The 21,885-nt window shown below is 36.9% G+C and overlaps 1 protein-coding gene across 1 annotated transcript in view; it reads right to left on the reverse strand.

The window, feature by feature from the left end:
• CACNA2D3 (calcium voltage-gated channel auxiliary subunit alpha2delta 3) overlaps positions 1 to 21,885 on the reverse strand; it is a 408,036-nt gene that overhangs the window by 306,782 nt on the left and 79,369 nt on the right. Inside the window, exon 3 of the mRNA XM_041425790.1 lies at positions 2,395 to 2,511. Coding sequence (XP_041281724.1) covers positions 2,395 to 2,511 — 117 coding nt within the window. The remainder of the gene's footprint in view (positions 1 to 2,394; positions 2,512 to 21,885) is intronic.

Below are 21,885 nucleotides of genomic sequence, written 5' to 3' on the forward strand. Positions count from 1 at the left end.
AACACCAAAAAAAAACCTCCACAAAAACTCATTCTTCTTGGCCTTTCTACAAATCAAACACTTTACGTGCTATGAATTTTTGAACATTTTTCAGAGTGCTACATCTGCTAATACCTGAACAAATATGTTTAGCCCAAAATGCTTTTGGATAAAACATTTTAATCAACAATGGATTTTGATGTGTTCTTGAAGCAAATTCACTCAGTGGTGTAGGGTAACAATTTGGGCTAATATTGGAACACACTTTCTGAGTCCTTGGATTTGCAGCCTCACAATCATGTCCCCATTATTTCTAAGGCTGAGGGGTATTTTATATGGTATTAATTTAGTACTTCCTCCAACATCACCAATACACCTGACACATTGCTCTGAATTGTACATTTCAGTGCTCTTGCACAATTTTCCATCAAAAGCTTATGCCAAAATTCAAGTATTTAGAGACAAGATGATCCAGTACCAGGATTGAACAGAGCTCTTAAGTGTAGAGGAGTTTTCTAATTCCCATCTCACCTCCCCAGATATGAGGGGGAAATTAGTTGTGATGAACCAAGGATGAAATTTATGCAAAACCTGCATTCTACCAAAGGTTTTTGTACTTCTCAGGATGCAAATTACCAAGTACTACTTACTACCAGAACAGAACGGGTCACTCTTTACATCTCTAGCATCAAGAAGGATCAAGTTCTATAATTACGCAAAAAATAAATACTTTATTGGAAAGTACACTAAACAGATAATTTCTTAAAAGAAGTGACCCTGTCCAAACCACGCTTTTAGCTTCCTTTCCAAAGATGGAAACCCTCCAAAAAGGCTGTGGATTTCAGTCACTTTTTCCAGCACTAAAATCCATTCACTCAAGATTACACGCATGGTTTAACTTTGCGGAATTTGGGCTTGTTTTTACTCAGAGCATGGTGGTCTGTATTGATCCTGTATTTTTTTCCTCCTTAGATAAAAACACCATCTGTATGAAGAGACCAAACCTGTTCTAAGCATTTGTTATGAAGCTCTAACTGAGACACAAACTGCTCTTCCCAAGCAGCACTCCTCCCTGATGGAATTCTATTCCCTCACCAGCCAAGCGCACAGCTCGCTGGTCACTTCTCCCTCTAAACAAGTGCTGCTCCAAGAATGCTTTGTTCACATTATGATCTCAGGGGAGCAGTTTTCTCCGCAAAGTAACAAGAAAAAGAGTCCTCCCCCTTCCCCAAGTCAATATTCTTCAGGCTTCTGGAAGCTGTTGCACACATATTAAAGTGTAGTTTTTCCTCTGAAAAACACACTGTAAAAATAGCATTGCGGGGTTCCATGTTTATTGTGTTTCTCTGCTTCCCTGCCAAGTGAGCTCAGTTTTACAAGCTGAAATATGTTTTACTTCACTGCCAGCCCTGAAAATTCAACCTCTTAAATGTAGCCAAATTCCTTCCTCCCTTTTGCACCATAACAAATAATACAAGGCTGAGGGTGGAATTGTATCCTCAGTCACACAAAAGGAATCCCTGTCCTCGGGTGATACCTCCAGCTCTGCAGTGGAGACAGGAGGATCTTCAGCTCAACTGAGCAGCTAAGTCTGGCTGAAATAGAGCAGCTGATGGTAAAGAGCATCACCACAATGTCCTGTGAGTTTGCTGACAGGGGTGATGCCACAGGAGCTATTGTTCCATTTCTAGCAGAGAATAATGCAAAAGGAAAACTACAAAAGGAAGATTTTTTTTACTCCTTAGACCACACATGTTACAATAAAATGCTATTTGATATAATAAAACAAAAATTTGAACTTTTATTTTTGTTTTATAGCGTGTCTAATAGACACCAAAGCTATTACAAAAGGAGGATCAGAATGGAGATAGAAAAATACAAAAACAAAAAAAGAAAAAAAAAGCACAAAAACTTACAGACATAAAGAGAGCAGTCTAGTTATGCAGTGATCATTAATTAGCTGCCTGAAGAGTGATGTAGTACTTGTCACAATTAAAATGTTTACCATTTGAAGTGTTTGCATCTTTTTCTGATCTAAAGGACAGTTATTGAACTCAGACATTTCCCTGCAATACTATTTTTATAATAGTGAGCCCTGATATTAAGTATGCTTTGGTTGGATATTTTAAAATCTAACATTTCAAGCATATGCACTTAGGTTTTACTGCACACACGTGATATGTTACAAACTCATCTTGGAAATTGGTAGTCCCAATCTCATTGCACACTTTTGTGTATTGATGGTATAAACAATTTAAATCTATTCTCTTGAACAGTGATCCTAAAATACTTCTGAATGCTTTAGCATTTCCACTTCAGCACCTTCAATTGCTAGTACAGCCTTCAGAGCAGAGCCTAAACTATATATTTAGTTTTACAGCTTAGAAGGAAATAGCAGACTGATCTGCTGCTTACCCGTACGGCTTCAGACTTCTTATGAAACATTTCTTCCATATTCTTTGCTAACTTTTTCACAAGCTGAAGGCCATCAATTTCTTCTATTGCAACATCCTTCTCATATTCTTTGTATTTCTGGAAGAAGAAAAGAAAATAGGGAAAAGTTACTCACAGGGAACCAGCTGAAATTTTGACAACTAATTATTCGTTTTATATTACACTTTTGCTGACATTCTTCATTTATTTGATGTTGTTTGCATGACAGCAGGCTGCTTTGTGCCAAGAGGCTGTCATGGGGAGAGAACAACTGGATTAGAACCAGAAGTCCATTTAAAAAATAATAAAAATATTTATCTCATGCACGGCAGGAAAATGATAACTCTCCTTCACAAAGTTTAAATTACTCTTCCCCACAACTAAATAGGAGCCAAAAAAAGGTAAAAAAAATCCTTGTATCTCCTCCAAAAATCATGTAAAAACAGTGATATGATTGGCAATCCCTTTGCCTCAGCAACCTAGAATCCTCCTCCTCAGCTGAGCTTCCTGCAGATGCCTGTTTCACAAGCTCTGTACAACACTTACATTAGGAGTACATACACTACAAGCTTATCTAGACGTGCTTAACTTTTCATGCAAAGAAAAGCCTAAACAAAGCACATCAACTTGAGCTTTCACCCAAACACAAGCATCAAAGCATCCTTTATCCATTATGATGAGCATTGCCACATTTCACAGTGTGAATGACTCTCAGAATGCCCAAGCACTACAAATATATTCAAAACAAGTTTTATTCTCTGTTTTCTGCATATCAATACTTTTTTTCCTCACCGGTGTTTATGAGGAAGCTTTGTAAAAATTAATTATTAAAAATAATTTAATGCTGAGAACATTCTTCTTCCCCACATGATTCCACCGCAGCCTGTACTCTAAGAACTGTTGGCTTCCACTCTGGCTATTCTTTGCCTCTCTCTCTCTAAAACATGCAGTTTTGTTGAACTGATCACTGCCCATCACCAAACCTTTCACCTGACCACAAACCTGCATCTGCCTGACACAGGGAGGGAGAGGAAGTCACACCTGCCTCCTGCCAATTACCCCCTGTGCCAAAAATATCTCCCCAACCTCTACCGCACTCTTGGGACAACCCACAAAGTTTGAGTGAATAAAATTAAATGGTGTCATTAAAAAAAAAAAAAAAATTAAAATTTGCCTGCAGAATGATGATTGTTATAGACCTCCAGAAAGACAATGGAGAACAAGGTAAGCAAAAACAGTGGTTCAAAGTACCTGGAAGAATATTAAAATATTCAAAACAATGAATAAGCCAGGACCAGTTATGTCCTGGCTGGCGATGCAAGAAAGGACTCTTTTCTTAAGAAAATGCCTGCACATGTTGTACCCATTTCCCCCAACAAAACTAATTTTCAAGATAGACTGACAGTTTGTAATTCCTTTAAACTTTAGAGTTATCTATAAAAACTTCTGTGAATGTTTTGATAATGAAACAGTATTTAATAAAACAATTTTCAGACAATTTTGGGGCAAAGTTAAAAATACAAAGTTGTCAGTAAATGTTTAGGGCAATTTTTTAATATATGTAATTTCAGAAATAATTTCATTTTTCCACATTATTGCCTGTCATGGATCTCAAGCTTGAGACCTTAATAGCAATCTAGCAACATAAGAAACCTCAAACAAACCCCTTGCATTTTACTCCCTCGAGGCAGGCAAAGAGATTTGGGGTTTTCCCCTTTTTGATCTGCATTTAGATACCATCAACAGAGTTCTGATTTCGATTCTTGAAGTCCATTTACGTCATTACTAGAGATAAAAGGGATTTTTCTACTATAGAAAAATACAGTTTCATTTTTTATTCACTGGAGTAAATATAAGAGCACAGTAGACAAGAGAGACAAATGTTATTGTAACAAACACCATGATAAAATGCAGTAAATGATCAGTAAACTGAAAACACTGCCAGTTAATTAATGATGTCAATGCCTGTCCTCATCCCACAGGATTTGAAGCTTTGGAGAATTTAAAGCAAATCAAGTACAAATTTCAATCACTTCTTTCCAGCTGCACAGATCATGTTCAACACATCACCTCCTGATAAAAATGTTTCCTTTAGACTTGACCTTTGAGTTTTCAGAAAGTATTCTAAAATGCATCACTTGAAGAGACAGCTTTCAGGTCACCAGATTTATTGATTTGAGCTTTGCCATTGAGTGAAGAAAGCCAGGCAATTATTCACTGCGTTTGCCTGAAAACTGAATGGAACTGTTGAAACCCACAACATTTTCTAGGCACACAGAGCCCTACCACATGGTCTATTAGGCTCTTGTGAAAGCACATTAAAAAGCCACACTTCTCAATGTTGAGTAACTGGTACTTCTGAAAACTAAAAATAACTTGCACTCAAAAGAGATGTGAATGATTTCTTAATTCATAATTTATGATCTTATAATTATGCCAGTTCATAGTAAATAAATGCATTTTTTCATAATTCAAATGCCAGAGTTCCAACACAAAAGAAGAAACTGGAAGAAACAGAGGATATTATTTCAGATCTATTTGAAAAGACCCCACATCTTGCATGGTGTGCAACTCTACTCAGTTGCTGGAAACCTTCAAGAACATTTGCAACAACACCAGGAGAGCTTACTTGGTCTGCAAGACCCTGGCAACCAAGAGGTTTATGTAATATGTATTTCATATTTGGAATTCCACTGGAGGGGAGAGGTGCCAGCCTGACCTGGGTGTGTCTGTGCCCTCAGTGCTCACTCTGCAGGATGCTGGGATTTAAATTCCACCTATAAAGAACCTGATTTTATAACAACTGTCAATGCAAGAAACCTGAATCACACAGGACAGTGAAAAAAACAAAACAAAACCACAATAAAACCACAACAAAGGCCATCATTAATACTGCATTCTCTTCCTTTCACTGCTGAGGCTGTCTGACCTCCAGGCCATCATCCTTTCCCCACCACTAAGTTTTTACATATTAAATTTGGGTTTACGTTTCAATAAATTAAAACAGCAAAGACATAGTCCCTCTTGAATAAATTTTTTTTAATGAAATTATTATATTTTGATGTCATCTTGAAAAAGCAGCATGACACTATTGATCCAGTTAAGCAAAATGAGTAGTGGAAAAAAACAAGCTTTTGGGCCAGGCTCGCCTTTATACTCCATACTTGCAAACTACATTGCTATGAAGGTGCTCATACAAGCAATGCCCTAAATGACCATTTCCCTGCCCTGTAAAAATAATGAAGCTGATGACAAAGTTGTTATTTTGTTTTATTAAAAAAAAATAAAAAAAACAACCCCTAGGCTTTTTCAATCTTCCCTAATTTTACTTCATTAAGAAATACTGATAATTCTCATCATTTGTAACATAGGCAATAATACATGTGTATTGTTATTAAAAGGAGAGAAAATAGTTCTAACTTTGCTATAAACAATTGACTTGCTTAAAAAGAGTATGAAATATTAGAGGCATAGTTGGAAATTTCTTCTGATAAATGAATTTCCAATTGTCTAGAAGATGAAGCAGGTACAACTTCTGATTTGCTGCATTATAAAAAAAAATACTTGAAATGCTGATTCTGTCGGCTTGCAAAAATCAGCATTTGGTAAGAAATTCTCTAGAGAGACAAGAACATTTATCATTTGAGAAAGCCCACAAAAAATACATTATTTCTTCAGTATCTGTTTTGCCAGATCATTTCACATAAGCACCGGGGAAAGACAGACAGTATTTCACTGTCAGAACCCTTAATGCTTTTATGTTTTTCACTGGTTTAGGTGTGGGGGTTTTTTCTTGGTAAATGATCATCTAGAAATAACAAACAAAAAAACCTATCTGTACAAAACTCAGATCAGAAGTGTTTAACGCAATCAAAATATTTGGCACTGAAAGATCAATGCAAACACGCACAAACTAAGAATTGCTAACAAAAAAATAGCGAAGAGCCCCCAAAAGAAACAAAACCAAAGCAAAGCCAAACCACACCAAAACCCACAGAGTTTGAGTGACCAAGGCAGGAAAAGAAATCCACTCCTGAAGCAAGACTCTTGACTACAGCTCAAATATTTTTCTCCTTGTTTTTTTTTTTTTCTAAAGAGAAATAAGGTCTTTGTGTTCCTATTTCTATCTACTTCTATCAAGTCTTCTCATAACCAAGATATTCACCTTTTTGCTGTAAACAAAAATATTTCAAGTTACTTACATGTGTGCACACCGTCCTTAGTCTCAGTCTTTCAAAAGGGCTCTGGTTGCTGTGTACATCTGCAGAACACTACCCATTCATGATGAAAATTCTTCCCCCTCCCTGGGATTTTCAGAGCCAGTAAATACCACTACCATCCTGATTAAAGAAAGGAATTCAACAGGAATCTTGCAATAATACTTTAAAAGTCATCTCTCTGTGTTGCCTGTTTGGAGCTGTTATTTGCCTCTGAGGTGCATTCGTAGCTCTATTGCACACACTTCACAAATGTTGCTGGTTGAGAGATTTTGTCAAAGGCATGTTAAAACTATATGTGCATAAATACATTTTATGCTTTATAATGAAAAAGCAGAACCAGCACGCAAATGGCAGATCAAATATCCAATCTATCCATTGTTTCCATGAAAAAATTAAATGTGTGTTTACTCCATGCCATTTTCAAAAAACCACTTTCAGATGTGCAAGCCTCAACATTGTAAATGTAAAGACAGATTGCGGAAACATGCACTTTTGATTAAATCACCAACTTTTGATTTCAATTAATATCTCTGGCCCAGCAGAAAAGCTGTGCTATGCAGTGCTTGAACTGTTTGGACTTGCTTCAGTCCCTCTGCCATGCCAGTCCTAGCAGTGACTCCCTCCAGAGAGGCAGTGCTGGACTGAAGGACCACAGGAGTTAATAAACTTATTAGAATTATTTTGATCCTACATTTGAGATACCCCAAAAACCAAATGTAATTAATGACACTGAAAGGCTGAAAAAAGCTTGCAGCTGATACAACTTGCAGCTATTAAAGCAGTTTCTTTAGTTACAGAGTCAAAAGCTATGCCACAGTCCTGACCATATTCTTTACCCCTAAATGCATGAATTTATCACTAAAGTTGAGTTTCCTAGCTGAAGTAGCCTTGAATTTTTATGTCAAGTTCTTTTAAATTGTAGGGATCAGAAGGTCGACAATAAACTACTTTTCTATGCATAAAGAAATTATTTTTTCTTTCCTTGAATAATCTATTCTTCATCGTAATCTAACATCAAACCCCTTCATTTCTCTTTACTCCTCTTAATGTATAACAATTTTTACATGTATTTTTTTTTAGCACAACTGCACAATCTTTCTTTAAATGTCATTTATTCAAGGTGTTTTAAAAACACCTCTTCCTCTTCACACTTCATATAGGTTTTGGTTTTGTGGATTTTTTAAATTATAGAACCCAAAACCTGCCATATACATGGAGCAAACCCAAAATCTCTCATTAGTTGCTGCCTTATCCCATTAACAGTTCTGTTAAAATTTTAAAAACTATGCACAGAGCAGGGACTGTAGCAAAACATGGTTTTGGGCTTTTGAATCAAAACAAATATAAATTACTTTTCATCTGGAAAGTCTATCACAGCATTTTATAAGACAACAACCATATTCAAATTGATGGGACAAAACTGGTGACAGTTCCACCCTTATGTAGCCTGAGCTCTTGCACTGCTCTACCATACAGCACACATCCCTTCTGCGTGTGGGAGATGGCAGAGCAATTCCCAGGAGAAGATTTAAAATTATCCAGCACTGGCTCTGACTGCCTCATTAGAGCTGAGGGGTCACTAACCATGTATGCACTGCTGGAATAAACCCAACTGGAAGCCAACTCAAAAGCCTTCTCCAGCATCACATGTGCGTGTGAGGGGGAGTCGGAGCTTTTCCACTGAGCAGAAGGGTACTCAGATGGCACAGGCACAGCAGAGATATCAAATACAGATGGTGCACTCCTCCGACAGACTCATCTGTAAATCTCTTATTCTTACAAGATTTTGTATTTTCCCCTTATCACACTGACCCCATGGCGGGGTGGTTTTGTCAGAGTGCCACTCTTATGCTGCTGTCTGTTCCTCCTGACTCTGAAATGTATTAATTCGGTGGAGCAACTCTAACAAAATTAACGACTAGGCGTTTTTTATTTTGTTGTTGAACAAAATTATTTTAGTTCAGAGTTGGTATTAAGTTTCTCACCCACAGAGTTTCAAAGAATTTATAAAGCATGTAGATCAAAATCTCCATGTAGAAGAGGATATTGGGCTGTCCTTAAATTCAGTGATGTGCCCAATGTCACACAACAGTTCAGAACTACAAGGAGAACACGCTCTCTTGGTTATTCTTCCAATGCCCTGTTCAATAAACCACAGTCAGCTTTGTTAACTTCCTCTCGATCTGCATGGCAAGATGAATCACAACAGCACACTTCTCCTCACCTTGACATTAGAGAACTCCTTAGTAATTGAGAGTTTGTGTTACACCACATTACACACTCCTATTAACCTTTCCTGAACCTCTCTGTGTTGATGAAATCCATCAGCAATGTCCAGTGTGATGACACACTCATTTTCTGCAGAGAAATTCTCACTCACTTCATCAAACAAGTCCTAGGAGCTCCGGATTAGCCGCTCACATTTGACTCTCACACACCCTGGTGTCCGAGGAACTCCTGTTGCCTCAAAGTCCAGTTTGGTTACTTCACAAAATACACTTTTTAAACAAAATATTGGAATATTTTTGCATACTTCTTTACTGTGATTTACTAGTCAATGCTGTACCTGGTATGTTATAGCCAAAGATCAGCTATCCTGGGAAATTTGTTATCATCAGCAGACTTGACAAGAATAGTTACTGCTTTCCTTGCAAAATAATTTGCCCATTAAAATCACTGCAAGGGCACTATACCCCCAGCATCTTTACAAAGATATTTACTTCTGACCTATTTTTACCTCATGGCTATATGTAAATGCCACAAAACCAAATCCATTAAAGCATTAAGCTGAATGATCATCAAAACCAAACAACCCAACTCCTGATTTAGCAACATTCCGTTGCCCCATCTGTGAAATGCCACACAAGGTGTCTCCTTGAACCTTCCACAACTAGATATGTTTATGTCTAGCTATATATAAATATATATAGCATCTATATAACCAAAAATGCCATGTAAAGAGCATTAATTGGAATACAAGCATGGCTAAAACAGCTGAGCTAGTGGGGGAAGATAAAAGCTGCTCTACCACGGAGGACTTCTCATCACAAGTACAATTTTAGAAAAGCAGCCACATTAGTGATGCATAAATTATAGCATCTAATAAATAAAAAGACAAGGAAACACACTCCAGGAGGTTCAAATGCTTGCTCTCTGAGATTAAATCAGTATTTCAACTTTTACCTGAAGTAGATAATGAAAAGAAAATCACCATAAATGGGTGGTCCAAATAACTAGTTAGGCAATCTAATTCCAAGCAAACAGCAATTGGAAATACATTCTCATCTTTCCCTTTGGCAAGCGGCTTTGGTCAGGGCTAACCCCAGTAACAAATGTCTGGCAAGGTTTGCCTGGCTGCATCTCCAGAGCCCATGGCAGAGGCACCTGGGACTCCTTCCACAGGAGGGTCACCGCACCGGCTTTCCTGAATGTGAATTTAATCATCACTGAAAATAGCTGATAAAGCAGCTATTGTCTTGCAAATTCTTTCAGACATCTGAAACATCTCCACAGGCCAGCAAGGATGTTTCAAGAGCTAGTTAACAAAGGCTATTAAGAGCTGCTTTCGAAATATATTTCACAGAAGCTGTCTATACAATTACCCACACCTTTGCTTCTATTTTAGAAAAGAACATAAAGCCCTCATTTAAACTGAATAAGAACATTCTGGAACTGCCCTGGAGACTCCTTTTTCCATAAGGCTGTTCTGGATACTCCTGAAAACTCCCTACAGTATTTCACATGAACTGCTTTCCATGAGCAACAAAACACCAATCGGTATAAATGTCCAGAATTAAACACAATCCAGAGGCTGTGTTCATCCAAGGCAAAGCCCTCGCTATATTTCTAGGTTAAAGTAAGTATACTAAAAGCATGTACAACTAATTTGTTCCTCACAAAACACTGAAGCGATCTGAGAATGCAATCCTTTTACCCTGGACATTTCTTCTAAGCCACTGAAGATTCAGAAGTAGGAAACCTGACAATTCACTGCCACCATCAATTCTCAGCAGGGATGAGATACTACCACAGTTTCTTTCATACACAAAGCTGCACTGTCTTCTTCAAAACCTCCATGGCTGCTAGAAACAAGAACGGCCAAAAGACACAGCTTGTGCTGTAAGGTCACAGGATACAACCACAAACAATTTTTTTTTCAATCAGACATTCTGGTAATTCTTTTTTTTCCTCTTTACACTCCTCTTATCACTGAATGTCTCTTTCTCTCCTTACTGTTCCCCCTCAATCTATGCCTGCCTTACACCAAGCTCTTCTACCAGGTTTTGCTGTTTCTATAGACTTTTATTAGACAACACTTATTTTCCATCTAAGAAAAACTTACACAATTGGCTTCTCACCCTTCATGGTTGCCCCTAAATGAGCAATAAAATAAAATGAGCAGCCAAGAAAACTTCCATAAAGTGGAATGTATGCAGAAAAAAAAAAAAAAAAAAAAAAAAAAAAAAAAAAAAAAAAGGAGCGTGTTCCAAGACAAACCTTTGCTTAGCAATAACCATGCCTTTTGAGAAGGTCCAAAAAGCACTGCTTTTAAGAATCTTTAATCTGTTTTGTTCCTCAGAAAAAGAAACACAATCTCCTCAGGACACAAATTACATTTTCCAATGTTCTATACCATGAACATTTGTCTGCTTGGATGCCTCTAAACCATTGTATGGTACCTTCAACATTAACTCTTAAATGAGCTTTTTATGTCATTGTTTGTTAGTCTGAAGGACATGGCATTGATCCCTGCTGCTCTGGATCATCATTGCACTTTTCTGTACACACCTGATAAAAGTATTGATATTGATTTAGGGCTTCAGAGAGGTGTCAGAACACTCAGATCGAAGGGGAATTGTAATAACAAGAAAAAGCATAACATCTGAATACCAGAATTTTGGGTACCTAAATTTAGGCTCCCAATTCTTCACGTCATGACTGAACCTTAAAAATTACTATGTTTTCAAAAATCTAGACTCCCCTCAGCCACATCAAAGCCAGCAACATCAGTCTATTCTCAGCATCTATGAAAATCAGACCACCTGCATGTGGTCTGAGTGCAGATGTCTTGAGAAGAATTCAGGGTAATGTACCCATAAAAAAAAAGAAAAAAAATATTTGGGAACCTAACTATAGCATCTGGCACTGCCTAGAAGTGTGAAAACATATTTGTGGTTTTGCCACACAGGCTAATGCTTTTCACTTCCATATGTGATTCCCAGTCACTTGTAAAACTTCAAAGAAAGAGCAGAGGATGGCCAGCCTTGCTGTATCCTTCTAGAGAGGGGTATATCCATCATCATTTCCTTCAAAGCTTCATAAAGGAAACTGCTGAACAGACAAGGACAAACAAAGGGTTAAAGTTCAACTACCAAACCACCCTTAATCCAATATTTAATAACTGCCTTTGAAAGGCTGCAATATGATATAAACTAATGCCTGGTACAGCAGAACTTGTGCAGATCCTTTTCTCGTTGGACCATTTAGCTGTGACAGTCTTAGACTGGCATCTGGCATGCTGCCTCTCAACAAGTTTTTCCCTCAACAGAGTTTTTCCTCTCTCACACTTTTAAAAATGACACTTGAAACCTCATTAAGGAAAAGTCCTGTGCATCAAAATCTCAGCCAGAGTTCTGCTTGTAGCTCTTTCTTTTTTTTGTTTTTTCTTTTTTTTTTTTTTTTTTTTTGGTTTTTTTTGTTTGTTTTGGGGTTTTTCTGTTTTGTTTTCCTTGGTTGTTTTGGATTTTTTATGAAAATTGGATGAATACTCTAGAGTGGGCACCATATCATACCCACATGTAGGTATTCCCAAACATCACTGCAAAGAGTAAATAAACTCTGAGAAATTTCAAATGTTGCAGAGAGGACTGAAGTAGAGCAGCCCCAATCTCTGCCTTTATTTCGTGCAAAACTGAATGCTCAAACTGGTTTTATTAATTGTACATATCTGCCTAATGATACCACCTTCATCAAAACTTATCATCCAAAATGAGCGAGATTTAGACCCTCTGCTCAGAAATTTGTGCAGTCTCAAGCCTGTATTACAAACCTGTCTTTTTTTCCTCTCTCAAAAATCCCACAAAACAAGAAAATAATTTGGCTACCAAGCTAAAGATTTATTTTTTTGTACCCACAAGTCAGTATCTGATCAGATTGGAAGCATTTCAACAAACCATCAGCTTAGTTCTGTTTTTGAAAACTTGAAAGAAATTTGCCTGAATGAAATCTGAAGCAAACCTATTTCAAGTTAAAGTGCAGGGCACATTTTTTTTCTACTACACAGAAAGTTTTCTAGGTTCAGTTTACTGTAAAATACACACACAAACATGGGATGCTTGTCACAGTTGAGACAGCCACAATACACAGAGCATCCCCACACAATTTCAGAAAGCTTCAGCCCATAGAGAATAACGCCTTACCAAATCGGAAGGCTGCAAGCATCTGCCCATGCAGAGTAACACCATTCAGGAGGCTGTAAGGGTCTGCCCTTCTTCTTCTTCAGCCCAGCCTTTTATCCCCTCACGTTGATGCCCTGCCCCTGTGTGCCCTCTGCTCCCTTTGGAGGTTGCTCAGTGCCCCGGGCACTCCATGGCTCATTGCTGGCAGTGCTGCTCACCTGCTGCTCACAGCTGTGCCACTGGGGATGGGGCTGGGCCAGCCCCACTCCAACCACCACAAACTGTGTGCCTACAGATGCTTATTCAGCTTTTTTCTGATTCTCAAAAGGAGCTGAAAGGGTTTTTTTGTAATTTGGGAACTCATTACATTACCAACAGAGATCATCTCACCAAAAAAAAAAATGTATTACCTATAGTAGCACCACAACAGATCATCACCCTAGTATATAGAAATAAACCATGTAACTCCAGAGTCTGTAATAGACTGCACAAACAAATACATTTATCAGAAAAAGTCAAGAGCTTTGGCACTAGAAAGGACCCAACAACAGCTTTGTTTTGCTTGGTCAATAAACCACTATTAATGATAATGTATCTATGAATTAAAGACGCATCAATCTGCATAGCAGAGAATAGAAGCCACGAGTAACAGCCAAATCAATACTATGAAGTTGTAAAGAACACAGTGTGCTCTGCTACAGGCTAATGGTAATTAATTTACTTTCCCTCCCTTCACACATGAGAGGAAGCAAGCAGAACATAGTAATCACATAAATTTTTTTAATTATAAAATGAACACATATTGTTATTTCCTTACTGTATCTTTTCTGTTCATACGTTTAGAGCACTTGAAAAATATTACTTTATTTGCACATAGAAAAAACATCTTGTGTTTTTGGGAGCATATGCACATGCCAGCTGATATTTTCAAGTACTGCAATTTGAAAATTTGTTTCTTAAATAAATGATCTTGCTCTGGTTGGGTTGTTTTAGTATAAATGACCAATGCCTAAAATTACATTTCTGCAGCACTCTCCTAGTGAATGTACCTGTAGAAATGTTCTAAGTCTTGTGTGGTTCAATATCCCATAATGGAAAGCCTTATCACTGAAAACTACATTTGCTTATGCTGCAACTTAGGGTTTTTTTTATTCAACTCCACTGTTAATTAAATAATGCCCTTTCTTTACAATTAAAAAAAAAAAAAAAAAAAAAAGAAAGAGAAAAGGTTTAAGCGATCAGCATCTAATAGAGGCATCCCCTTCTCAGGAAAAAATATTTGGAGGTCCTGTTAATCCGATGGACTGTCTCTGGACCAGCAAGCTTCTAGGAGAAGAAACAAGATAAAGTTACTCTTTCTCTGGTTTTAAAGAGAGTGCTGCTGCTTTCTAAAGAAAAAAATTTAAATATTCATCGTGTTTAAGTTCTTCTAAGTACTGTTTTTGTATAAAGTAAACCTTAGGCTGCTGTAATTAACAGTGCATTTTCACAGACATGGAAATTAAAGTTTCCATTTTAAAAATATATCCTTTGTGACAATGTTCAGCAAACTGCCATCAGCAGATTGCATCTCATTGCTTAATAAAAATATACAATTTCACTAAACCTCAGAACATCGAACATAGGCACCACAATCACAGGTCATTGCAAGGCAACCTATTGATAAATTCCTCAGTGGGCGCCACAAAGCAATGACCTTGGTGAACTGCATTCAGGCCTCTAAGCAGCAGAGTAATTAACATATACTGAAGTTAAAATCACAAGTGGTGATATTAAAGCAGGCAGAACAAGTCAGCACATAAAGACAACCCTGTGTGAATTAGGGTCCCAGTGGTCATTTCACATCCTTCTGTGGTTCTGTGAAACTGCTGCCCCCAAACACAGAGACGCTGAGCTCTGAGTCTGAGCTGACCTTGGGTTTTCACTGTGTAAAACACTCAAAGTGGGGCCACATCTCCATCTTGCGAGCTTTCTGAAAGTTTTTCTGTGAAACAACATAATGCAAATAACCAAGGGAAAGGTACTCTCAATTTCCAACACAAATTTTGTCATGTCAACATACTGAAAATTAAAATAAATATTTAGATCCTCTTCAGACTCTATCCTGCATAATAAACACCTTTAAATTTACTTTCCCTTTTGCACAACAACATAATTTGTCCCTTACTATAGCAAACACACAAAGAACAGTGTACCCCAATAAAATATAATTGTGGCAAGTGGACATTGTGTTTGCATTTGGAGGCATGGCAGAGCCTGTGCTGCCTGCACAGTGCTGCCAGAGGCACACATCTGTTTGCGCAGTTCTAGTTCAGTAGTTTAAGGAATGAAGTATCACCTCATTACAGAACTGCCATGTATGAGTGAATTTGTGGAGCTTGCCCTCCTCACAGTCAGACAGTTCTAATCTCCTTGCAAACCACAGTGGCAGCACAGAGATGGAGTGTTAAGCTTATCAGGCCTCATCTGTACCATCACCTACTTAGTTAAACCCAGGCCATCCATTTCTCTGTCATTTCTTTGTTCCTGAGGTGCCTGAATGCATAATAGCCACTGGCAAAAGATGCAAGATATCTTTAAAGACTTCAATAGAACACCACCTACTTCTTTTTTTTTTAAACACAGACTGAAAACAATTCACAGGGACCATTTTAATCATGGGTTGCACTACATGCATTTCTTCTTGCTCTAGAATTCTAACTTGTACTACCACCACATAATCTGTTATATAGAGTTATTAATTTATTTTATATTTACTTTCAGTGTCTGCATAGAAATTCCTGACTGAAAAAAGCTTGCATTCCTGTCACAGTATCACAACTGGGAAGGGTTCTGATAACTGAAAATCCTACAGCATAATAAAACCTACTTGATATTCCACCACTTTTTGACATCAAGTCTCCTGTCAGCAGGCAGACTTTGGGAGGGGCCAAGGGGCATAAAAAGTGACTGCATCCTAAGCCTTGGGGGTTTTTTTGAACTTGCTTTTAGAGTTTATGCTTTTATCTTGTGGGGGCTTTTAGAATGCTTATTTATGCTTTAATGGTGCCATCATGCATCTCTAGATGTCTCCAGAACATCCTGATCAGATGGATGCTGAACGATGCCTTAGCTGATAAAGGAATGTTTTCCAGCCTTTAAAACAAAAAACTGTACTCTTCATAATTTGCTTCTGGCTCATTCTTCAAAGTTTTCCTGTTCCAGCTGGTGATGAAAAGGCAAACCACAAGAACACTGCCCATCAATACACCCATGCAAGTCCAAAAAATACAATTATACATTTATAGGGAACAGTGATAGGGAGCATTTAGTGCAATAAATTAGAAAATTTTGCAAGAGTTTCCATTAAAGAATGTTACTTTGATTTCTGTCAATTTTACAGCTTTTCTGTCAATACTCCTTTTGAAGAAAAAAAAAAATCAAGAAATAAGCATGCAAATACTCCAATCACACTCCCAACCCTTTTATATTTTTGCTTCAAACGAAGAGTGTTTGGTGATCACTCTAGAAGAGAGTTGTGGTTGGCAGAAACTTCTTCCCAAAACAACAAATAGAAAAATCACATGAACCCCCTTGCTTAACTGTCTAAAAATCAGGGTTTAGGGGCCTCAAGATGTGAGATAGTACAAATTTTAAAAAGAGCCATTAGAAGCCCTGACAAGACAATATTTCTAAATAAAACAGTGGAGTAGAAATTGAAGAAAATGCAAACTATCTAGAGAATATACTAAGAATATCTGATCTCTAGTATTAAGTACTAGAAATGAAAACATTCTTCAGCAAACTAACCTTTTATCGTACTGCTTTGCTTTCCAGTAAAAACTTAACTATCATTTACAAGATTGAAAACTCACTATCAGTTTCCAGATTTAGAACTCTTTGATGACCCTGATAGCTGAGAAAATCTCTGTATACATTAGGATCTCATGGCAGAACAGTCTGAGGATACTCAAATAGCCACCATGTAGTTTTGAAGAGTGAATCACTTCACCCTAAACAGTTTCTCCCACAATTAGTGGTTACAGAAACCACCCATCCTCTATCCCTTTTGGTGAACCGTTGACATCTCACTCACAACACCAGCATTAGATTATTTTCTTCTCCCCATCTGGTTCTGTTGACCCTGTGGGCAGGATTTCTTCTGGAAAAGAAAAGCCACATGGACAGAAGGAGGCGAGTTTCTGTGAGGCCCATGTAAAAGTCTCTGGTTACTGGGGGATGACAAGAGGAGATGTGCCAAAGCACACAACAGCACAGCTGGCAGGAGATAATGCCCCAGTGCAACTGCTCTTGGATATTTTACTGTTATTGCTTCTGTAATCCTCACCCCCTTTGTTCCATTAATTAGCATGCAGTGGCTGTAATCCTGCCCAGAAAAACTCTTTGTTCCTAGATAATAATTGCACTAACAAGCAGAAACATTTCACAAATTCTATAACAACAAATGGTAAAGGTCATAATCAGCTGGTCATCCCTGGCTTTCCTTGGAATTCCTGTGCAATCCAAATTCTATGTAGTATCAGTTAACAACACCTGAAAGGATTAGAAAATATATACAATTCCATGACTATTAGAGTCTAACTATTGCATATTTTCTGTAAAAATGTAATGGTTCCCTCCTGGTGTAAGAAGGCAGAGGTGGGTTTAGAGATTATATATCTGGACCAGGAGAAAGGAAAAAAGGTCCTGTTTTGCACAGTACACTGAGTCAGAACAAAGCACTTGCTAAATGACAATTGGGAAGACAACACAAATCTCCTGAGCACTGCAGCTGTCTTCCCTGCACTGCAGCAGCCTTCTGATGGAATTATTTTAACTTCTCTGTTTCTTCATTTCTTCATTCATAAAACAAATCAAATTTGTGCTTCAGGAACAGTTTGATGCCAAAATTGTTACCATTCTTCAACATCCTTGTATAGATAAGATATATAAACACTTAAAATACTTTTTTTTTGTTCACTAAAATATTTACAAGCTCTTCTAAATTAGTTTAAGAGGACCAGGTATTAGCATACAGCACAGAGCAAACTAAATAAGAATGAATAATATCCAAAAGTACCATTACATTTATTTCTACCCCAGTTGGCTTCTTAACAAACCAGATCATTGAAGCTGCCTCTGAAAATTGAGTTCCCCTGAAAATATTTTGGCAAATAAAATGCTTGTGTGTTTCCTAAAGCAGCACACACATTAGATATACAATACTTCAGACTTCCTTAGTGCTCCATTTCTTTCCCAATAATTTATAGCATCCATGATTACACTCCTAATTATTTGTTGTTTTTCCAGTTACTGGTCCTAACTTGTCACCCTTTTTCCAGGCTGAACTATAAAACAATTCCCATATTATTCCAGATGGAGTTTCACAAGTAGCATTAGAAGAAATAATTTTGTTCTATGATAAAACATTTTCTAGACAGGCACCACGTACTCATAATTTTTTTTTTTTTTTGTCCTGAATACCATAATTTTAATTCTTTAAAGTGAGGGCTACAATATAACTCAAGTCTGATGTCAATTGTCCCTCTACACCAGCTTTAAATTTTAGAACATTGAACTGTCACATTATTAATAATTCCTTCCGATTTTAGCTTCCATTTTACAAATATACATTGAGAGAGAGAAGAAATATAACAACCATGCTTTGTAGTTCAAATATTGCTGAGATAGACACAATCTGTCTAGTTTCCAGAAACAGTTGCAGTAAATAATAAAGTAATCTATAGTATTAGCTGGCAGAGGAAAGAAAAATCAAAGAAAGCATAAAACGTCTTACTATTTAAACTTAAACATGTTTTCAAATATTGGTTATTTTACCAACAAATACACCTTAATAACAGCCAAACTTTGCAGAAGCAGTTTTTAAGTCCCTTGTTACTTGAGAGTAACTACAGAAAAGTTAAGTCAGAGGGATTTTGGTTTTGCTCTATGATTAACATAAGTGAAATTTTGGGTTAAAATGAAAGCTACATTCTTAGAGGAAGAATGGTCTGGTGGTCGAGATATTAACCTTGGACTTGAAAGAAGTGGGCTCAAGTCCCAGCTTTGCCACAGAGTTTTGCATAACCTTGAATTAGTCACTTAATTACTTGGTGCTTCTCTTCTCAAGGTATTAAACACAGATAATAATATTTCCATGGCAAGCTTCACCTTGTTCTCTGGCAAATCAGGAAGAAAACAAAAATCTTTGAAAGGCTCCAGTAGTTTATTGCCAAAAACAATTTGTTTCACAGCTAAGTTTCTGTTCTGTAGCCTTGGCATCAGTCTCAGTTTTCGTTGTGGGATCCCAAACACCAAAAATCCTAGGAACTACAGTAAAGAAAGAATCAATAATAATAGAATTCCAGAAATAATATTTGTGTCATCTGTACTGTATCTGCATAAAAGGCAAGGGCTTACTACATTGATTATTAAAAGTGATTGTTAAAATCAATGTAACACTAGCAAACTTCAAACCTAACATAAAAACACAAATGTTTGAGTTTTTCAATACACTACTATAGTTTCAGCAGATACATTCTGTATGTATGCAAGTCTTTAAAAATGGAAAGAATACAGAGTTTTGACCAAAACTTGAATCTGATTAAATAAAATGTACTTTTCATAATTAATATGCAAGAGAGACATACACAGTCTAAGAAACAACACTCTATGTAGCAAGAGCAGACAGTACCTGTGATTCTGAAGAACTGATACACTGAAAACATAAGAAAATCTTTGTTATTATCTTCCACTAAATGCTTATGTACATAATCTGTTATTCAATATGTGAAAAGATATCCACTTTTTAGCCTATGATAAATACAGATCATAAACTATTTTATATTATTTAAAAATAAAAACAACAGTTTTCTGCATAAATCTCCAATTTTTTATTTTTCCCAAAGACCTCTTAAGAGATGAACTGCATAAAAAAAATATTTTCCAACCATTTATTTAAAAGCTGCACAACTCCGCAAGAAATTAACTACAGTTAGAACAAAAACACACTTATTTTTTCTTTAAATTCCATAAAAGCATACACATATCGAGCTAAGACATGGTCAATCTATGACAAGGTCACAGATTTTAAGCCTGACCGATGAGCAACTTTGGACATTTAAACAAGACAGCAATAAAACATTCTAAGTACAGCTGAGATGTCAGTTTGCAGCATTTTGAAAATGAAAGGTGTATTGTTTCTTTCCTGAAACTAAGGAAGAGGGAACACACTGGGAGCACAAAAGACGTCCTGATAGAAAAATGTGGGGACACGCTGCTTAAAATGGAAAAGAAGGTGAGGTTCACATGTTGAACATGAAAAGAAGATCTCATTAATTTGGAATTAAGGACCTTGAACAGGAATTAATTCTTCTGAGCTCCAGTGATGGAGCACCAAAAACCATCCAAAGTTCACATTTGAAGTTTATGCCATGCTCAGACCCTCTCAGTGGAATTATGGATCTCTAATTCACTGTTGTCACTATTTATTCTATACCTTATGGTTCCCTGGATTTCTTTTTCACAAAGCATGCAGTGACATACTCATTACCCCTGGACCATTATGTACTGCATAAATCATCATTCTCTTGATCTAAAGCCACCCCAACGGAGAAACAACAAAATCTAACTGCATAAGTAATTTTCTTGGATGTCAGGTTTCTCTAGTCCAAAAATAATACAGAGAGTTCCACATAAACTGTTTGCTTCTCCTTCAATTTCCCATTCAGAAATACAAAATGTCTATAGTCAGTTTCTTGGAAGTTGTAACAAACAAACCAAAAGGGGACAAAATAATCACATTATCTACCAAATCAAGCCACAACAGATCAAACTCTTTTATTAACTGCAGCAAAGAACTTTTGTGAAAATGAGGAACAAAAATAAAATTAATGTTACTAAAATAGCTTGAAAGAAACCGTGACTTTACTAACCTGTTTCATAATGCTAATGTGGGGGAAGAGGGGAAGGGACCTGAAAAAAAAGCATTTAATTAGCCAAAAAAAAACCCTTCAGGTAGGAGTGGATGAATCTGTTTTAGGGTTTTTTTTCTGCCATAAATCTGAGGGGAATTGCTTAATACATAGTATGCAAGTGTTCTAAATAATTTTAAACTAAAAGAAATTTGCATACAGTACATGATACATTCCTGCAAACCCTCCTTCACCCACTTGATCAAGCTGCCATCAGTGCAGCTCCTACTTGTGCAAACAGTAATCACAGGAGGAGCAGTTGCCACAGAAAGATTTTACACTTTAAAGCCTTTGTAGGTAGCATGAAATAAAAAGTCCACAACAGCTAAAGTAGTATGAAATATGATAATCTGCAATTCAAGGAGCAGCAAGATTCAGACTTATATACAATCTAAATGCAATATAATACAAAGAGCAGAATGTTACTACAACCAAATAAAGGCTGGGAGAGACCTGCATGAAGCCCCAAACCTGCAGAGGTACTGCAGCAAACAGTATTTCGTAGCACTTCACTGAGGGACAACAAGAATGTTTAATATTGCTTCTATTTGCTGAACCTTTAAAATTTAATTGACCCCATCTGAAGTTTTTATTTACTGCAGTTTCTGAAAAAGGTGAGAGGTTTCAAAACAGGGTTTTTCTATAAAATGCTACAACCAGAGGACAGTAATTTGATTTAACTGCAGTCATCAATTTCTATTAATCTAATACTTTAAGAATCCTTCATTGAAATATGCATTTCAGATTTGTGTTCTATTTAATCAAAACATAAAAATCAGCTTTATTACTATTTTAAGAATTAATCCAATAATTACAAATCTAGTGAAAATCATGCTCTTTTTTAGGAGCTGATACTGTATTTCCAACTGATATAGAGGCTGCAGTCCTCTCACTTGCAATTTT

The sequence above is a fragment of the Onychostruthus taczanowskii genome, unplaced genomic scaffold (genome assembly GCF_017590055.1).
Source record: "Onychostruthus taczanowskii isolate IOZ18803 unplaced genomic scaffold, ASM1759005v1 scaffold9, whole genome shotgun sequence".
Classification (NCBI taxonomy): Eukaryota; Metazoa; Chordata; class Aves; order Passeriformes; family Passeridae; genus Onychostruthus; species Onychostruthus taczanowskii.